General features: G+C 38.0%; 1 protein-coding gene across 4 annotated transcripts in view; it reads left to right on the forward strand.

The window, feature by feature from the left end:
- Positions 1–1,061: 1,061 nt before the first annotated feature.
- Positions 1,062–21,614, forward strand: part of tns2a (tensin 2a) — a 50,819-nt gene continuing 30,266 nt past the window's right edge. For 2 of the 4 annotated variants that reach the window (XM_056733525.1, XM_056733526.1), the window contains exons 1-3: positions 1,062–1,444; positions 18,587–18,692; positions 18,891–18,928. In XM_056733525.1, the coding sequence (XP_056589503.1) occupies positions 1,331–1,444; positions 18,587–18,692; positions 18,891–18,928 (258 nt within the window). In that variant the 5' untranslated portion in view covers positions 1,062–1,330. Of the gene's footprint in view, positions 1,445–9,254; positions 9,386–18,586; positions 18,693–18,890; positions 18,929–21,614 lie in introns of those variants that run through there. The other 2 variants (XM_056733527.1, XM_056733528.1) reach the window with 2 other exon arrangements.

The following is a 21,614-nucleotide window of genomic DNA, read 5'->3' on the forward strand; positions in this document are numbered from 1 at the left end:
TCTGAGAGAAGCAAAGGGAAACGAAAAACATGCAGCTGAAGGAGAGAGCTCTGGTGTTGCAAGAGGCCTCGTCGGGGTATAGCGTCTTCCGTTCTGTTCAGGTTCTCGGCCAGCAGCCACGAATCAACTGCCAACTCGCATACCAGCTCGGGCCCAAACCCTGAGAGCTGTGGCTTACCAGCAATGGTTGTTGTGGCTCGATATGCCATTTCATGTCCTGGTGGATAGCCGTGGGACAGTCAGACCTGTCCACAGGAATAATAGAGAAAAATTGGCGAGGGAAAATGAGACTTCAATGAGGTGCAGAGATTTTTAGTTCTTATATTAGATCTTGGGAAGGTTCTGCGCAGATCCTGAGACTTTTATTTAGGTTTTTCGATTGGTTATTTTCATTTTTACCACACATTTACTTCATTCTAGTTTAAAACAACAGTTAGGAGATTGAAACTAACCAATGTAACATCAATTCATATATGAAACATCTTAAAAGGACAGTTCATCGAAAAATTCTGTGATCCTTTATTCACCTTTGTGTCAGTCAAAACTTGGATATGTTGATCATTTCATTGGAACACAAAAGAAGATATTTTGAGAAATGTATTTTTGTCCATTCCGTGGAAGTCAAAGGGGGACCAATGTTGTTTGGTTGCCAACATTCTTAAAAATATCTTCTTTTGTGTTCTGCTGAAAAAAGATAGCCACACAGGTTTGGAATGACATGAGGGTTAGTAAATGATGAAGGATGTGGTTGCTTACATAGGTCAAGAGGGTCAACTCCCAAATCTATATCATATTCCGTTCCCTTGAACATTTGGACGCCTCTCTTCAACAAACCATTTAATTCAGTGATCTGTAGCAAAAAAGTGACCTTAAGTGTAAAACAATGACAAAAGGGAGCAAAACAAAATAGGTTTTCCTTACGAAGTACTAAACTAGATAAAAAAGTCAGTGTCTGTGTATGGTCTGGATGGAAAGACTTCAGCACAATAGTGCGTGTGTTCGGGAAAAGCAGGGGGTGGGGGCTGATATCCTCTGGATGTCGGCTTGCGTGTTGTGCGTTGGGCTGACCGTACGCGTGCTAGCTTCAAACTGCTAATGGACGTTTGATTTAATAGACATATTCACACCTTTGTATACGTGTGTGTGCTCACCAGAGACAGATGAGTGTCAATGGGCGAACATGTGTGTGTGTTTGAACGAGAGCCAGAAAAAGGGGAAGGGCCTGGAGTGAACGGACAAAAACAGCTGCTCTTGTGTGTTCGGGAAACTTCAGCCAGAGAGAGGGAGTCAGGGAGAGGAAGGAGAGGACCGTCAAGGTCCAGGTCTCTATATGGGTTGCGCCCTGAGTGTGGATAGCTGCGGGGACGAGCCTGATCCGGTGCCCCTGAGAGGGTCTGTGAGGAGGGAGAGAGCAGAATCTAGAGGAAGCATGAGACTGACCAAGGTAGGTTTGGTGGATGTTTATTGGAGTGCTGCAGTTGTTGGAAATGATGCTTGTGGTTGTGGTGAAGTTCATGTGTAGGACATGGGTTTGTTGATGCTGTAATGTGGAAGTTTTGTAACTTGTTTGTAGTTGTTCTATGCTCTTAAAAATTGTTTTTTCAAAAGAAATCACTTAAAGGTTCTTAAAATAACCATTTCTTTCTTTTTTATTATTTAAGAAACTTTTTAACACTACAAAGAATCTTTTGTGAAACAGATAGGTTCTGTTCTTTATGGAACCAAACAGCCAAATATGGTTCTTTTATGGCATCTTTCATGGTCTATATTGTATTTTTTTATTGTTTATTTAAAGGGGTGTTTTATATTGTTTCTTGTTTGCTAATTAGAAAATCCAATGAGTTATAAATCATAAAATAATATGTTTTGTAACTTGTTATGAGTAGATGCACTCGCATGTACTGAAAAGAGCATCAGATTCGATGCGCTTGAATATTTTTATGCATTTACTATATATCCTCAAAACTGTCTTTTTAGCTTTAATACATTAGGATATTTGAGTTTTATTCACTTTCCTGCAAAAATGTAATTCAAAGTTCAATATCAATCTTTTGTCACAATGATGCTGGTTTCCAGGGCGTTTCTATGTGGTTGGTAAGGTGCTCTAAGACCTTATTTTTTACTTTTTCATGCCAAGGACCTCCAAATATAATGACCACTTTGCTAGGAACCCCCTTTCTAAAATACTTTTGTATGAAGAAGCATTTCAGCTGTTGGACAAATAGTAAGTGTAATATTATAAAGATAACATACTGTTTGTAGAATTTTCAGTAAATGTACCAATGTTTGATCTGGGTACCCCTCAGAACATTTTGGAGGCCCCCTGGTCTCCAGAGTTGTTTCTTGTTTACCAATAAGAAACCCCAAAATAAATCATAAAATAATATTTTTTGTTCAGTTTGAAACCCCCTGCTATGAGACATTCTATGTGGTTGCCATGGTTTTAAGGTGGTTGGGACAGCAGGTGGTTGCTTATTATGACAATCCATAAATTCTTGATGTTTACTAGTCCAAATGTACTTAAAGGGACAAATCACCCCAAAATGATAATTCATGTTATTCCAAACCTGTATGACATTCTTCAGCATAACACAGAAGATGATATATTAAAGATTACTGCTTGACTCCCATTGCATGGACAGAAAACAATAGAGACATTTCTCATAATATCTTCTTTCGTGTTCCACAGTAGAAAGAGTCCTTCAGGTTTTGACAAAAAGAAATGTCATTTTTGGGTCAACTATCCTGTTTAACTTTGTAACAGCAAATATGAGCAATAGTAATTGCAGTGCTTTCCACATCATGCTACATATCTGTAGCATAGCATCGTCTTACTCTTATTACTCTTTTGAGTCTTCTGTAATGATGAGCTTGTCTTTTCCAGCATTAACTACTGTAACAATGTCTGCCTGATTGTTAAAGAAGACAAAGATTAGCTGGAAAACTTGAGGAGGGTATGATTGTGTGTTTACATGCCTGAGAGTGAAAGTCTATAACCGTCCGGTCCCTAAGGATCGTTCACGTGCACTGCATCGTGGGAACTTGAAGCCCTCTCAATGATGTCACAAAGTTGCAGCTGAACCTGTGGAGCAGGCCTGGGAATCATTTTGTGCGTGTGTACATGCGTGTTACTAAATCCTTTCTCATGTTGCATTTATTCAATCACGCCCATTTCATACATGTTATAGCCTCATTACATGCTTCCAAACATGCATATTAAAACAATATCTCATTTTGTAGTATTGTCACTGTGGGATTGCAAAAAAGTTATCCGCTGTCCTGTTGATAATTTAATAGCGAAGCTTGCATAAGGCTGTGGTTTATTCCGAAGGGTTCCTCCTGCTACAGTAACCATAATGTTTATTTTCACAGACATTTTTCACTTTACTACCAGGCCAGGTTCTTTTCTTTGCTGCGGACGCAGTTTCACGGCGATATAGTCCTTAATCACTGTATGATCACGTCAGACAGAAAAGATTGTGGTCAACTGGATGAGACTTTAATGAAACATGTTATGCAAGCTCATATCTAGTTTATGATGCTAACAAGCCAGTTTGACATTTAGCTGTTTTAAATAATTATGGTGTTCACCATAATCTCCCCAATGAGCAACTGAGGCTTGCGTGTCATGCTCAAGTGATTCTTAATAAACCCTTGAAGGATTTGAAACCTGCACTCTTTTAAATACAGACCAAGACAACAAAATCTAATGGCAATTGGTGACTCAGTATGATTTGTATGAAATTAACTTAAATATTTATTAATTCTTGAGAGATGAAGTTGACCCATGTATTATTAACTCATAATGGCAAATCAATGATCGTGTCATTGTATTACGGATCATATAAACATTCTCTTTGGTTATTTACCTTTAATTGTGTGTTTTAACAAAGAGAGACTTGTCAGCTTGTCAGGATCCTCACTGAGCTGCTATTGTCTGTGTGAGACAAACACTTCATTACTCATTCTCATCTCTGCCTTGTGGGTCTGTGAGGACACATTTGTCTGATGGCTGTCTTGTGCGTTTTTTCATTCTTGTTAGTTTGTATGAGAGGGGGCTTTTTTGTTTGTGTGTGGACGGTCACATTTTGACATATAGTTCCCGAATATCACGTGTATTAATCTTTTACTAACACTTTACAATAAAGTGCTATTAGTTAAAATTAGTAAATGCATTAGCTAACATTCTCCAACAATGAACCATTTAGTTTTACAGCATTTATTCATCCTTTTAATTTCAATATGTCAATACAGTTATTCATGTTAGTTCATGGTGCATTAACTAATGTTAACAGTGACAACATTTTAATATTCTATTAGTAAATGGTGTTATTAACATGAATTAATATTAATAAATATTATAGAAGTATTGTTCATTGTTAGTTTATGTTAGCTAATGCAAAAACTAATTGTAACGAATAGAAAATTATTGTAGAATGTTACCAACCATTTCATCAGTTATATTTTAATTATAAACACGTATAAACGCAAAAGACATTAGAACGCATTGGAGCCCATTATAAAAAAAATGTGTCCACACTGGGTGTCGTGCGGCAATGCCATTAGAACAAGCCGTGTGTCGTGTCTGGTGTAGAAGAAAGAAGACATTTTGAATAATGTTGGTCATAGGTCATTTTGGGGTGAACCACCCCCTTACATCACCCTGAATGGTCTTTGGGTGTGAAATATTTTAGAGTGTCTCTTTCAGTGGTTATTAAACGTTCTTGAATCAGAAACATCTAAAAAAATTGTGAAGAATTGTTGTTGGGACCATGACTTCATTACAGTCACACTGTCCTCTTTATGTATCTGCGCTCTTTGGGGTTTATGGTATATTCCTGGAATGGAATATCCATGGAATGACAGAAACTTTAACAAGTGCTAGTTTACTGCAGCCATAACCCACAGGCATCCACTATAAACACCACACAGGAAAAAGCCTGGTCAATGTATAAATAGGCTCTGTTTTTCCCAAAGCTCGTGCATGCTGCTGGTGTAACTCACATTCAGGGTCATAAACATGCTGTTTGTTTGTTTTTCCCTCTGTTGATCATCACACGAACACAGGAATATGAACACAAACACACTTCGTATTGAGAAAAAGAGATCAGAATTCATTTAATTATTACGAAGGCAAGCGTCACACCCATAAATAAAAATTCGGCCATCTTTTATTCATCTTTATGTCATTAAAAACCTATATCAGACTCTTTCTTCTGGTCATGGTTCTGCTTCCTTTTGTCTTGATTTTCTAGTCTAGTGGCAGGATCTTGACAGAGCCACGTGTTTTGTGTGGAGAGAAACATATTATTGTCGGTCACAAGTCACGACATAATATGCGTTCTCTCTGGTCTCGTTTTTGGCCCCGCCCCTCTCGTTTCCTCCTATCTTTCCTTCAGTGTTTCATTACCTACACCTGTCCCATCTCTATCTTCCCTTGTAAGTTTTTCCTCTTTAATGCCCTTGTGTTTGCTGTGCTGTGCCGGTTCATTTCATAGCTTCTCTTGGTCCTGTTTCCTATCGTGCCCAGTCCTTGCCTTGTTCCGGTTTAATAATGATTTTTGTTCGCGTTTGGTTTTAGTTCTTGTTTTGCCCCCTTGTGGGAAGTTTTTGTTTGCCTCTTGTTGTTGTGTTTCCCCCCCACCATGGGTTTTTGTATTATTCTTCAATGAATGTGTTTGTTTCTGCCACCTGCTGCCTGCGTCTGGGTTCTGCGTTAACAATCATGACACTTTTGTGACACACAAAGGAAGCTACTTTGAGGAATGTCTCTTTTTGTCTATATGGAAGTCAAAGATATTTGGTTACCAGCCTTCTTCAAAATATCCTGCTTCTGTTCTGCATAAGAAAGTGAGACAGGTTCGAAATGACATCATCGTGAGTAGATGTGAATAAATCTCTTACATAAGTGTTACATTAAAACTTGTCCCGCGTTCATGGTGCAGCTTGTTGAAAAAGTGTGTTGATATGTTTAGAGACTTATGGAACTTTCACCTGCGGTTAATGTTCAAATTGCAAAGATTTGCATTATAGGAAGGAATCAAGAAATTTATTTTAACCAGAATATAATCTGACCATTTGTTCCAATAAATGACCACCCTAGAAACCACAAAACATGCACACAGCCACTTGACACACCTTAGCAACTGTACAGCAACACCCTGACCAACAATCCCATAACACAGCAGCCAAACGTTTTGCACACTTCTCACATTTTCTTCACAAAATTGACACATTTTGTGTACTCCTTCATTGATAACAACACACAGTATGTACAAATGCAAATACATACTAACATTCACATAATGTATCTCTTCATCACTCTAATGGAATAGTTAGTGTTCAAACGGACAACATATGTCTGTAATTTTCCTCTTGCTCATTTGTAATGAAACAGTGACTCAGAAAAGCCCTCTGTGGGCGTTTGTATTCTCAGGGGGACACGACCCCTCATCTGAATATTTGCTCTGATAGATTTACTTTGAGGATGTGTGTCTTTGAAATCATGTGTCTTTGTGAAAGACGTGAACTGGAAATGGAAGCCTTTCAAAGGGAAAGGAAAAGCCAGCCATGTCCTTTAAGTGGAACTTCATGGCAGCACCAGTCATAAAAACAAATCTGTGAAATCTCTCTGCTTGCTTTCTTTCAATGCTGGTTGTTCTGAACTGATATCAGCTCACTGGAGTGTTTGTGCAGTAAATGTTTTGGGAGCCAGATGGATGGGCAGAGAATGAGTTGAGGGATATGATTGATCAAACATTAAAAATCTGTGAAAATATTCAATGTTTCTTCAACTGTGGGCACTTTTGTGTTCCAGGGTTGAACAACATTTGTATTTATTGTGAAAATGTTATCGCTGCTATTACATCATTTTCAACAAAACAAGTTTCACTCATTTTAAGTAATCATTTGAAGTGTGTTAACTACATTACTAGTAATAGAACTGTGTCAATAAAGAGTAGAAATACAATAATATATAGGTACTGTACATTACATTACTTTTTTTACTTTTAATCAAGCTAAAAGCTTGTCAGATGTGAAATATTACACAGTGTGAAATATTCAGTTGTATTTAGGACACATATGTAAAATGCTCAAGATCAAGATGAAATAATTTATTCCCAAATTTTAATTTTACCGCATTCATTTCATTTAATTAGTATTTACAGCATAAAATATCTATGCGTCATTGTGGTGGAAAAATGACAGAACACTCTTTGTGACGTTACTTTACTACAAATTAATTTCCAAAACCTTTCCATTTCTTTGACTCATTTTACCACCCCAATACCCCCCTCGCTCCATCATCTCTCTCTCTCTCTCTCTTTCTCCACAGCTGTATTTAATCAACCCTTTGGCTCCTCGTACCTAATCATTCCTACTCTTATTCCCCTTCCTCCATTTCCTTTTTCTGCATGTTCTCATCTCTCTCTCTTTCTCTCAGCATCCTCCTCTCTTTTTTAATCATGTTTGTGTTATCCCTTAAACATTCCATCCGTAACTGTTGGTCAACATCACGTCACCTGTCAAATAGCATTTCGCCACACTCTAAATGTATTCATTTTTTTACAGGCCTAAAATGTAAACAAATGTTGTGTTTACTTGGCTGTACCTGTAGGTGTTTCTAAATAAACTGGATTCCGTTATTCCTGAAATAACACAAGTATCTTCTGTGTGGCACAACAAAGCTCTACTGAAACACGGTTCCGCCCCACGACTATGAGGAGTAAATGTACCATTTTATCCCAAACGTCTGCATCCGCTGCCTAGATTAGGTGTGATTTTCAATCGTTTTTCTCTTTCTCTCTTGTATTTTCCCATATCCTTGTTTTTATTTACTTTCTAGACTTTTGACATTGTGCCTGCCTGTTCACAAGTCACTCGGTTGCATGCATAAGGTGTTCTTATGCAGTTGCTAAGGTGTTGCTATGGAAAGGTCCTGGCTGGTTGCCCGTGGGATTAAATCTGTGATAATCTGATATACCAAAATATGGCTTGAACATCATTCACATCCAGCACAAACTGCACATATAGAAAGTTTGAGCCCAAGTTTAATACTTTGGGTTTGGGGTTTTAAAAAACTCAATTATTTGTGATCATAATAGTGACGCTTGTGTAAACAGTGTGGGACCAACAGTGCAGGAGAGTTCTATTTAAAAGTGAACTCTGGACAAACAGTTTCTCTTTCTCTCCTCCCTGTGGTTCTGTAAACAGTATAAATTCATATCCACGTGTTTTGATGAATGGGACGGGACATGTTTCTCTAATGTTCACAGTCTGCCTGCTCCGGGGCCCCTCTCTCTCCCCAACCATGTGCCCTCCACATCCTGTCTACACATTCTCCCAAGGCCTATGTGTCTGACACATAACTTCACCCTCTCTCAACATAGCTCAATCTTCTACTTGAACTGTATTGTGAAAATGTGTTCTCCCAAGCCACAACCCATGCTTTTCCTGATTCTTCCTATATTTCTCGATTCTGTCTTCTCTTAAACTTGCCTTCTCCATCCCTTCCCATCTTTTACAAATGAAACCGGGTTTGCTTTTGTTGCTTATTTATATTGATATAATTTCCGGATTTCTGTTTATAAAATGCATAGTTTGCAACTGCATTGGATAGTTATTCTGTGTTAAGTGTTAAAGCAACATTGACAAGTTCCATTATAATTCCACATAAGATATTGTTTACTCTGCTTGTTGACTGGATACACGTTGAATTCGCCAATTAAATATAAACCCATGCGTTTTGTTCATTTCGTTGATTGAAAAAGACGTCCCGAACACTTTGACACAATTTAAACACTATATACTTACTAAATGCCACCAAATATATAGTTCCACGTGTGACCGCGTGATGTCGCTGCTGCGCTTTCTGTAGCTCATTCAAAGAAACTTTTTGGCGGACTTTTGTCGACATGAAATTATTGAATGGTGCCAAACAGCTCAGCTTATTTCTAGTGAATTTGCTAGAACAATTGCTGGAATAATTGCAAATCTTTTTAAGCATTTATTTAACGCTAATTTCTTTACTTTAGGACATCCATACTAAATATTATACACCACTTTTGTAGAGTAAAGGAATGGAATAACTAATGTACTTGAATATAATGACACTTTAAGATTAATAAACGTCTAGTTTGCAACCCATTCAATAGGATAATGATTCTTCGGGATGCAGCCAATCAGAAAAGTTTGCTTCCAGTAACAACATTCCACAATCTTTCGTCCCGTGACTCCTCCCACACAGTCTATGAGTTTAGTGAGAGTAAAGAAAACAACTCCATCAGTACTCCAGCGCCACTCCATTGACCTACCGGTAATGTAGCCCATGAAATCTGTACGGAAACCTCTTTTATGTGGAATATTCTCCAAGAACATGAATAAGGTAAGAAATGTGCTAACTTGCGAGAAGAGGAATAGACGTTTATAATAATAACGGGAGAAGACTTCGTATGTTCATTGATTTTTTTGTATTAATAACATCGTATTGTATGTAAGATATACTATCTTAGTATCATGCAAAAAGCAACATCGGTAACCTATGTAATATTTTTATATATAATGTATATCATGTTATAGCATCTCATTGTGTGATCGTGAAAAAGTAACTTTTGAGTTTAAGACCAAGTTTTAATCTGAGTTTAACTGCACTTTTTCCACATGGCGAAGAATGAAGTTGTTATATATAGTTTTAAACGGTAACGATATTATTTGTGGTCCTGTCTCCTGTCACCACGTTTCTTCCATGTTCATGACAAGTCAAACATGTCAGACGAAATCCTCAATAGAAAGAGTAAAGTCTCTCTCGCGTGCGCGCGCTTGTAACTTACAGGCGCCTTACATAACCACAAATTAAATCGTATTAAATGTTTTATCACTCTTCTAATGAAGTCTGGCAAGAACTCATATATTTGAGTCTGAACTATGTTTTTTTGCCATGTGTCGTCGATGAGAATCTGCGCAAACAAAGATCTTTGGTTTTCCCCACTTTATGCCAGGGGTTAAACTGCAGAGCAGAAAGAAAGAGTCATCATATGACTCCACGCGCGGTAACTAATAGTTACTGCGTCATCGTGTGTTAAACGCCTCACCGGAGACAAGTGTCCCAAAACGTAGTGTGCCGCCTAGCCAGGCAACATAGACGCGTGGACATGTGGGTGCATCTAGTAAATGAATTTATTGCTTTCGATACATTCAACTTGTTATAAAATAAAGGAATTCTCTCATATTCCTTCCAGAACGTTACCATGGTAACCGTGGTTTCCGCCGAACTGCGTAGTTACAACAGTTAACGTTACTGTTAGTACAATAAAACGATTTTACCATGAAACTAATAGTCATTTTAATAATAGCAAATTGCCGGGTTACTATTTTGGCGGAAATTGTGCACACGTTTGAGTTCTAGTACTGTTTACTTCAGATCATTGAGTGGACACGCTCGGTGACGCATTATATTCGGCTAACGTTATTACTTTTTAGAGCAAACGAATGAAATTGACAAACACATGAACATTAATAGACTGTAACAGGATTGTATCAAACAAGCATTTTTAGATATTCAGAAATAGCTAAAATATTAAAAGATATTATTCTGTGTGGAGGGGTAAATCATCAAATACAAAGATATATAGATTATGCAGCTGTGGTGAATACAAATGTCTGCACAAAACAGAAAATCCTGCGATTTTTTTTATGAGGTGTGCGAGAAGATCCCGAAGCATGTTTTGCAAATAAATTAAAGACGAAAAGTTGTTGCATGTTCACCCAAATACGCAATCTGTGTCTGTTCTTCAGCATCTCACTGCTTTCAAAGTCAAACAGTAATGACGTGTTGCATTGAAAGCCTGTCCTTGTGGATGTTGTTGACTTTACTGGAGATGTAATGCACTAATTCAGTAGATTTGTGGTGTGAGATCTTGTAAAAAGCTGCTTAACATACTGTATATAAACTGTTATGTTTGACCATCTTGAAATGTAATTGTTAATGTTTAAGTAAATAGTTGATATGGTTTGCCGAATACAGTACATAAATACTTAACGCAGAACTCTTTTAGAGACATCTGTACTCTTATCCCTCTTCTCAGTTTTTTCTTTTAGCAGTCATTTTATATATGACCTCATGAAGGTCTGTCTCGAGTGCCTGCCTAAGTTAAAATCCACCTGAATACACAAAGTTTAACAACTTTTTTGTATCATATTCCACCTGTAAAGTCTGTAAATTGGTTTATCTTAAGAAACCGATTGTTTACATTAGAAAAGCCTGTTGAAAAAGTTATGGATGTTAATAGAGAGCCGTGCAACAGTTACCTGGCAACATAACGATGTAATAATTCCCAGTGTTGATTTAAGCACAGGACAAACTGTGCGAGTAATTGATATAAGCCATAATCAAGGTGATTTTATTACAAACATATTTGAGGCATTTATGTACAGTCATAAAACAAGTGCGTTAACTGATTACTTTGCACATGCTTCGCTTACATCTCGCATCACACACTAAAATCCTTCATCATAACAGTCTGAAACCACAGTTAGATACAGAACATGCAAGTTCACATACGAGTCACGCCACAGAAATTCCTGATGAGGCGTAATTGGATGTACAGTATGCGTCCATTATTGTTTTATCTCAATATATTTGGCAGTCTCCTTACTTCCCTAGATGTTTTCTCCTAGTTATATTTATTAAGTTGATAACATTGTGTGAGATCGTAAATGCTTGATGATCGTCTGCTGCTAATTGACCGTTGTGTGTGAAATTTGAGAGGAGGAAGTGCAAATAAAAACGTACAATAGGATGGTTTGGTCTGTCGTTTCCTGAGGACGCCTGTGTGTCACACTGAAAGGAAGTCTTTGCCCCAAATAATCAGAATATTATTCATATTAGTTATCGACAACTTTAGGTTTTCATTCATTTTTCTTTGTTTTAGTCCCATTCGATCTTAAATATTTGCTTCCATCCTAGCTAGCAGAAGGTTAGGGCCAATATGACAAATAGATGGTTGACAGTAATGAAAATGGATAGTTCAGTATTAATGTTTTGTAAAAGCATGTGTTGTTGTGATGTGTGTTTGTCACGGAAACAAATCTGATTGGAACAGGAAGTAGGTAATGGCTCTACGCTGACTTCATCATTGGAACAAGCAGTCTATGTTCCCATATTGCCTGTCCCACCCTACAGTACACACAAACAAACACACACACACACAGTTCCACCCATCACACGTATAAACAAACTTATGTGCATTCCTTGATCTCACTCTTTAATCCCGCACTGAGGAGAAGAGTTATGATGGAATAAAGTCTTTAAAACTCCCCTTCTTACGAAACCTTTATTTGAAGCTATTTTGAAGAACGTTGGTAGCCAAACAACACTGAAACCCACTGACTTCCGTTGTATGGACACAACACCAATGCAATCTTTCTAAAAATATCTTCTTTCGTGTTTCATTGAAAAAAGAGTCAGATACAGGTTTTCAGTGACCTGAGGGTGAATAAAGGATGACAGAATTTTATTTTGGGGTGCACTGTCTCTTTAAGAGAAGCATTTGTGTTTCTCATTCTTTTGAACAAACTCCTAAGTATTAAACTGTTATGTATGATGACGATCTTGGTAAACAGATAGTAATTTGCTTAAAACACTCAGAAATCGAAAGCAGCTGCCAATAGCGCAGTTTTGCGTAGCCAAGCATTACATTTTCTTAGGAAAATGAAAAAATAAAATAAATAAATTTTGTTTAATTTGTAATTTTGCTGAAGGTTCTCAGTGGCATTATGGTAAACTCCACCATACACATTCCTGTGGCTATTAAAGCACTTTTTCAGCGAGTGTAGATTATAGCAGTGATAAATCATTGTTGTTCACTGGCTCATCTATTCTTTATGGGAGTTTGATGTCCAGTGTATTGACTTAATTTTCCATCCTCTCCACTACTTATTTTTCTGGTTTGTGTTTATAATCTTTTTTCTTGAAATATTTGTTGTGCTGGTTTAACAAACTTTCATCCCTGTCCCTGTGATATTCAAACTGATCAGCTGCATCTGTTAGAGGATCATCATTTGATTTCTAGCTCTTGATAATGTGCTCATTTGCAGATGTTGTCATTCAGATTAATGAGAAGCGACTTTCTCCTTGGGGCACCCTGGCCATCAAAGCCATGTTCAAGGACACAAGTGATTCGACACAGATTGGCTGAGGCAGAAGGGAAAGTTTAGTCATTTTTTAGCAATGTTGAACTATAAATATGTATATGTTAGGTCTGGACGATTTGGCCTAAAATCTTAATCTCGATTTTTCATCGAGAAATGCATTGTCTCTCCATTACGAATATTGAATGATTATTATTATATTTTTGCCCTGCTTAGTATAAGACAAGGTTTTGATCTGTAAATATCATGTTTAATGGATAAGTATTTGCAGAGTTTTTGATCAATTTACTGACGTGTTTCAAAAATATGTGAATCAGGGGCGGAGCTATGGGACGGGGCCTGGATTGACAGCTGGCCCACCCAGTCAGAGTCATTTTTTTTATTTTAATATTATTAAATATCATTTTTTAACCTTAATTCTAAATTTGAATTGTATAAATTAAATAAAAACATTTGTATTGTTTGTTTATTAATAATAATATCCAAATATTATGAAGAATGTGCTCAGTTACGTTTCGGCCGTTATGCTGCACACCAATATCGCTGTCTGTAGATTCTCGTTCAATGATCATGTAAACATGGCTAAACAGCTATCCACGTCTAGACAATGATGCTGAAAAAATACACACTGGGGCACCTGGAATTGAAGGTGACCGCAACATCCAATGAGTCGAGTGCTAATGGCAGCATTTGTGATTCAGTCTCTACTCTACACTGATATTCTCACTCAGCCGGCTTCCGAATTAATAAAAAAAAAAATTCCACCTCCAGATCTGTCTGCGGTAAAAGAACAGAAAACATCCGATAATGGTAATTGATGGAAAGCCACGCCCCTTCAGTTCTTATTGGTATGAACAGTAATGGATTGAATGGATTGAATATAGCAATACAAAAGATGCCATATTTTGTAAAGCATGGAGACATTTTCCTGAGGTACACAACGAGTTTACTTTCACAAGAGACGGGTTTAAAATATGGAATCGCCTCCGACAGGCCTTTAACAAAAACGAGGCTAGTAAACCCACGCAGTTGTTCTGACTTTTGACAAAAACAGGGAAAACCATGCACTGCAAAGCCGTGGGACCGTGTAAAACCAACTGCACGGTGATGCCGTTTCAATTGTAGAGCGAATTTTTGTGAATTGCGTACATACATTTTTGTCTTAAAAATCTGGTTGAAATGATTGCTTATTATTCCGGTCCACCCACAATTTTACAGGCCCACCTATCATCTACTCTCTGTATGCGCCTCTGGAGTGGAGTAGAGACAGATACGACTGATAACACACCCTGACCTCTATTAAAAGTGAGACTTCACCCAAAATTTTTAATTCTGTCATCATTTACTCACCAGAGTTGTTCCAAATCTGTATAAATGTAACGAAACGGATCTTGCCCCCCATTGACTCCCATAGAAGGAAAAAATACTTCAAAGAAGACATTTTGAAGAATGTGAGATAGCAAACAGTTCTGGTGCACTTTTGACCACCATTGTATGGTGAGTCAATGGGGGGCAAAATCTGATGGTTATAAGCATTCTTCCAAATACTGTATCTTCCTCTATGTTCATTAGAACACAGAGGTTTGTAAATTTGCATTTTTGGGTGAAGAATCACTTTAATCTCGATGATAAGTCATTAAAGAGATCTCATCTATCATCTTTTCTTTAAAAAATTCTAGACCTGAAATTGTTGTTAATTCCTGGTGCAAGTGATGTCTTAGATGCCCAGATTCCTATACAGGTAACTATGTGGTCTTCATTTTGTCAATAATTTCCTTGAGTGAGATCTTCAACAGACGCTGGACATTTAACATGGAACCACACTGTCCCGGTAGCTCATTTTCATTGGTCTAAATGAGTCAATCTGTGTTTATGTTCTTGTTTGGCTTTCCGTGTACGGATTCGGGCTGGAACACAGAGCTTAGTTCACTGCAGGATATTCCACACAATGTGAGGATCTGTTGAAGCTATTTATGGAAGAGAAGAAAGTGCAGAGGTGAAGAATCATGGGAAAATCGGTGCGTGGGTGATGTGTGTGTATTTCGACTGAAATACCGGCTTGCCTGTTGCTACTGTGTACATCTGTCATTTACATGAAATGGCTGTTCAATTCCTTCTCTGTTCTTACGCTGAAGAAGGAGAGGGTTGTCTTCTCTCAAAGGCTGTTCTTTTTGCTGAGAGCCTTGGCATGCTGTTCTTGATGGCTAAAATGAAGTGAACAGTCCCTCCTTGTGTGCGCTCCGTACCCTGGGGGCCGTCCCTACCCTGACTGCCCGCTCTTGGCACACTGTTGATCGGGCAGAAGGCGACACTGTTGACGGGTGGTGCAGTCACACCTTAGAGAGTGCTGGACCTGTGAGACAGGATTTTGTTTTTTTACATTTGGTCAAAGGGAGTGGGGTTACATAGGGAAGGTTATGGCATAGTTTTTTTTTTATTTGGGTCCTTGGCCCTTTTGTACTTTTGCATTTAAGAGGTAAGATTTCTTTATGTACGTTTTGTGCTCCCCTCATTAGGATACGCAGAACACTTACTACATGCTTGGGGAAAAATAAAACAAATGCAATTTTTTTGTTCTTCATAAATATTTATGATTGTGTGAGCAGAATATTGTTTTGGTTTCTTTAGTGGTTGGTCTCATCTGTCCTCACAATCACATCAGTTCTTTATAACTGCAGTTTTGCAGGTATTAGTTCAAAGGAGTTTGGGTAAAAGAGAAAGAGAGAAGTGAATGTGATTGTGAACATATGAAAAACAAAGAGCAGAAATGAGAAGAAATAGAGGAGTAGTGTTAAGGAGCTGGAAAAGAGAAATGGAAAAGTGTCTGATTATTTTCGTATGGGCGAGCTTACTGTACTCCTGGAACAGCCAAGCAAATGATCTGTCTCAAGACTCTCTCTCTCTCTCTCGCTCTCTCTCTCTCTCTCTCTCTCTCTCTCTCTCTCTCTCTCTCTCTCTCTCTCTCTCTCTCTCTCTCTCTCTCTCTCTTCCTCTCTGTCTACTCTGATTAATTTAGAAAGAAGCTTTTCTTAATAACTGTGGAAGATGAGACATGTTAATGCATAGCAAGGGGATATTTGCTAATGTATGAAGCAGTTGGTCTTAAACTGTTTGGTTAAAATAAAAAGTGATGTTTTATGCCTTGCTCTTCTGCTACAAATTGAAAACTACAGGATTAAATCTTGAGATTTCTATCTTTCGCTCAAGAGGAGAAACCATAAATATGTGTGCAATATAATTTGGTGGGCTATTACTGAATTGCAAAGATTCTTACATTATCTGAAAAAAATGTGGTGCTGGACCCTAGAAAACTCACCATCATGATGCTCAGGGGTTGTGGGAGGGGGGGGGGTTGCCAAGGCATTGGTGTGCTCCTGTAAAGGTGTTCTGAATATATTTTAATGTGTTGCCATTAGGGCTATTTTTTAAGTTATATTTTTGGGCTTTCAATAACTCTATTTTGACAGGACAGTACAGAGATTTAGCACAGGTGAGACAGGGGCACAATTAGACCAGAAGCACATTTGCGCCATAAGTCGGTGCGCTGCCAATGGGGTATCAGCAACGACACGGCTCAAATTTTGACAAAAGTCGATCAATTAATTTTGTACATATTAACATTATACATTACATTTGCTCTAGAATAATAATAAAAAAGATATAATTTGTCCGATTAAAAACCATGATATGGAAAAAAACATCTCTTGTTTCAAAGCACATTCAAAATGTTAAATGCAACATGAATGGAGACAAAATAAAGGCAAAAGGTAAATTCTAACAATTTGAAAATTATATTTTTTATATTTGCTTTACTTGTGAGACGTAAAGTGGAAGAGAAATTGCCTATTGGCACATTAATGTTGATTTTACAAATTGTCAATACAATTAACTCATTGCTAATATTTTTATATTGCCCTATAGGCTAGTTGCATGAAGCCGCCATATTAGATTACTACAGTACATATTAGGGTACTGAGCATTGTAAAGAGGTTTTTCTGTTATATATTAGTTTCTTATTTTTATCAAACAAACGACCACATTTGCCGGCCAAAAATCCTTATTTTCCCATACAGTGTAATACAACCGGAAATAATCCTGCCCACACTTGCTGATCGAAAATGGCAGCTTCATGCAACTAGCCTATTGTTTCAAGTCAACTACTATTGAGTTTCAGGTGGGTGTAAAAGCGACTTTTTATTTCTGCGTCGGACCTACGCCGTAGCATACGCAGAGACGCACAACTCTCCAAAAATATAACAGCGCTGTGATTGGTCTGCTTGAACCCCCTCTCTTTAGGTAAAAAAACTCAGTAATAGCGTCAGGTTTACTCGTACGCATTTCCGAACAAATGATATAAATTACGTGTTCTTCGTATGTAACAACTCAAGATGCAAAAGTGACTGTTTACTTGCCACTATCACTGCTAAATGCTTCAGACAGAGTATACAACGGGCCGCTTCTTCTTTGGCTCATTTCGTGGTTACACAAGCAACACGCCTGTGGACAATGACGCCTAGTGGCCATTGCCTGTTGACACAGACTACGACGCACAAGTATAAACAAAGACAGACACATTGCAGGTCCGACGCAGAAGTAAAAACCAGCCTTTACGATAGTGCCTGCTTACTGTCCAGGGTCCAAAGAGCTCACCTCTGCCCCTCTCAGATATCCCCTCCTTTTGACAATTTGAGATGTCTGTTACATGTAAGGTAAATGGATAAAGAATGTAATGCTTATAGTGGACATATGAGACAGTGCCAACTCAGTGAATTCACAATTTACAGTGCATTTCTCTCCAGCTGTCCAAACAGGGTAGAGCTTGACAGAACAAGAGAGAGAGAGAGTGGAAAAGAGAGCTAAACTCCTCTACTTCTCTGCCAAATGGAAAAATGTACTTCAAAACACAAAGAAGCATTATTCTCCTCAACTTAGACGTTATGCACTGTAAAAAACGAACTAATTGCTCAATACCTGTGTCAAATACGTGTGTGATGGGTTTTGAAGGGTCTTGACCCTAATCACAAGCGATAACATAACATACATATTGACATTGGGGAACATGTGGGCGTGAGGTATTTAAGTTCGACCCCTGGCTAAAAGCCACGCGGTGGTGTTGTTCAGAGCCATTTGGGCGAATCGGAGCATAACTCAGGCGTGTCTCCTTCAGATAAATGTGCTGGGTTTTTGTCTTCTTTTGGATTGAAAGATGAGCTGCTGTACATGGAAAAACAGAAAGAGACCTGACAGAGGAGTTCAGGTCAGTGAGGGACGACGACGAAAGGTTCATACGAGGCAGCGAGAACGAATCAGAGGCTGTTTGTCTTGAGAACTAGATGTCTAGATTGTGGGATTTATAAAAACATTACCAGGGATGTGGAAGGATAAAAGGTGACAAAGAGGAATGAGTTGAATCTTGAAAATGTTTTGTGTTTTTCAGGCGGGAAAGGGCGAGCCCCACGTCTTTAAAGAGAAGACTTTCAAAAAGAAGCGGCAGTGTGGGGTGTGCAGACAGAGCGTGGAGAATTTGGGCTCTTTTTGTCGAGGTGAGTGTTTCATCCCCCTTTCAGCACCTTAGAAAGTAACCAAGTGGACAATAAGAAGACTTGGATTATAGCACATGACTCTATAACAAATATATTTGTGTTTTTTATGAAAAATCCGTAAGCAACACTTCTGATGAATAATATCAAACCATGACTGTATTTTTGTCTAACCCGCAAATCTCCCTCTCTCCACCACAGTCTGCAAAACAGCCACTCATAAGAAATGCGAAGCCAAGGTAAGATCTTTTTCCAATCCTTACATTTCATAGTATACAATCACTGTCTCATTCACTCCCATTACGTCAACATATGTGTATTAAATGGGAGTTTGTGTCTTTAAAAGTGAGTTCTCTGTACTGAAGGCTTCCCTGTGTTGGGGTGTCTGTGTTGGCAGCCGCGCCCCAGCACCACACTGCTTTACTGAAAGGCTCATTGATAAGGCCAGTGGTTGCCAGCGCTGGGCTTTGCAGACAGGCACACCCATATCAGGCCCATTTTCAGCAAAGCACTTCGAGTCCCAGCCCAGGGACACATGCATCATACTTGAGGACACAGAGCCAATGTCTAAACTCAGTCGGCGTGTTGGATGCAAACTTAGAAGCAAGCTTGTATTCACAACTCATGAAACTGTAGAGAGCAACTAAAGAACAACTACACTTTATAGGGTACAACATGAGGCTTGTAAATCGAATAAAAAACAAATGGTTCATTTTTGGTTAAACAAATGAGTAATGATTGTATTTTTTTAGCTATAAAAATAAACATCAAAATGAAATAAGCAAAATTTGTTGATTTTAAAATAAAAGCGAAATTGTGAGATTGTGTACCTTGGTTTCAAGATCACGTAGACACAGAGACATTTTAATGTGGTTGGGTACTTTTCCATGATAATTTTGTCTTAGATAATAACTTATTTATACAAAATTTCTTAAAGTTTTACTACACAAAATGAGACTTTAGTGGAATTTTATATGCAGTGGGATGCCAAAATCATGGTTGCCAGGTCTGCGGTTTCCTGCAGAATTTGACTATTTTTAATCTTTGACATGGGTTGTTTTTTATTGCACAGGTTAAAATTGGATGGATTGTGGTCTTTTCTAAGGAAAGATGAAGTTCTTTATAAAAATGAGTGTTTTCATAATTACTACTATAGAGAGATTTTCAGTAAGAAACGTTGTATAATGCATAAGTGTGACTCTAAAATATGTATTTTAGGAACGGGGGTGACATTGTTTGGTTTTTGGTGTTTAGGAAGGTGTAATTAGGCAAGTTTAGGGCTTGTTTTGTTAGGCCACTGGGTTGATTTTGTTGAAGATCTGGCAACCCTGAGCAGTATGGTTCCTGTTTATGCTGGCTGTTGCCTTTACTGTGATGAAAGATTCACAGTTTTACATAACTTTATTGTTTGGCACAGGCAGACGTTTAGTCAATGAGCAAAAAAGAGTAAGTGGCTCAACATGGCACATGGTTAATCAGTCACCAAACTCACTTAAAAAGCCTTTTCGACAGAAGGATGTTACTGAGATGCTACTGATCAGAACTAACTATTACAGAGTTATTCTGTTATTAATAACAATCTTTTCTAGTAATTCAATGACAGATTGTGGGAACAAACACACAGTCTTTTGCAATGCTACTGCAAAAATGTACATATCAAGCTTTATTGTTCCTTATTGTTTCACTGTATTTTAGCAGCTTATCTAAAGCATCAGTTTATTGCTTTGTAATAGTCTGATATTTATAATATTCAGTGATCAGATCATTTATTAATATGTGTACCAAGCTCGGATAATCATTGGTGCTGGTGTCGGCTCTGATAGCCATCATCTCTTTTCTGGAAGGGAGTGGCTGTTCTCCCTGGAGAAGTGTGGAGACCATGACCTTTAACGAAAAATTAAAATCCTTATCACCCTTCCACACTGTAAACCAGCCCTTTACATCTTGGCACCCTACAAGGACCAATTTCAAGAATGCTTAAGCCCTCTGAGAATCAAATACCATGGTATTAGCCCAAGTCATGTGTTTAGAGGGGTTCAAAACACCCTTGGGCGAATAATGTATAAGTGTTTCACTGTAATGTTATACAGTGTTGAATACATAAATGTTGGCTTGTAGCCTTCTAACCTCCAATCTCGCTCAAGTACTGATTCTTTCTGTTATTCCATATTTAACCCAAAGCTCTTCATTTTAAAGTCTAGCGATGGCAGATGTTTTGTTACTCATGGCACAAAATCACAGAAAGCTCCCCTCCTCTGCTCTTTAATATAGACAATCCAGTCCAAAGAGATTCAGCTGTTTCCTGTTGCTCTCCTAAGCTTTTCTTCACTACTACGGCTTTGTGGCATTATTAGATTTGAATGGGTTTTATATTGACCTACTCATAGCGCTGGCCTTATTTTGAACGGATTTGGGATCTCGCTTTGGTAGCTTACCTGGATTTAAATAGGAATGGGCCTTTGACAGAATTGAAATATAACAGTGTGGACAGTTCAGTCTTTTGAAATATACAGTATATTTGTATGCCGTACAGAGTATAGGTAAGAAACCAAATATTTTTAGAGATTATACTCGTACACAGCTGGCTATTAAACTGACACTCTCGGAAATAAATATACAAAATCTGTCAATGGGTTGAGACCCTTTGAAAAAATACTATTAAGAGTACCTCAAAGTTATATATTGGTACCTTTTGAAGTTTTTTTTGAGAAGTGTTTGAGGAGCCCATTGTGCAGTAATAATTCAGTTGCTGCAAAATATTGCGATATGCATATTTCGATCCTTTTGGTATGTTGCATAGCCCTATTATCATGGTATATCCGCTGTGGTCATGGATATTCCACGTCAAAAACTGTTGTGTCTGTTTAGTCTGTAGATTAGAAATATCTGATATCTTGAAACGTGTCTGGCTGTGTTTCTTACATT

Source organism: Triplophysa dalaica, chromosome 20, assembly GCF_015846415.1.
Source record: "Triplophysa dalaica isolate WHDGS20190420 chromosome 20, ASM1584641v1, whole genome shotgun sequence".
Taxonomy (NCBI): domain Eukaryota; kingdom Metazoa; phylum Chordata; class Actinopteri; order Cypriniformes; family Nemacheilidae; genus Triplophysa; species Triplophysa dalaica.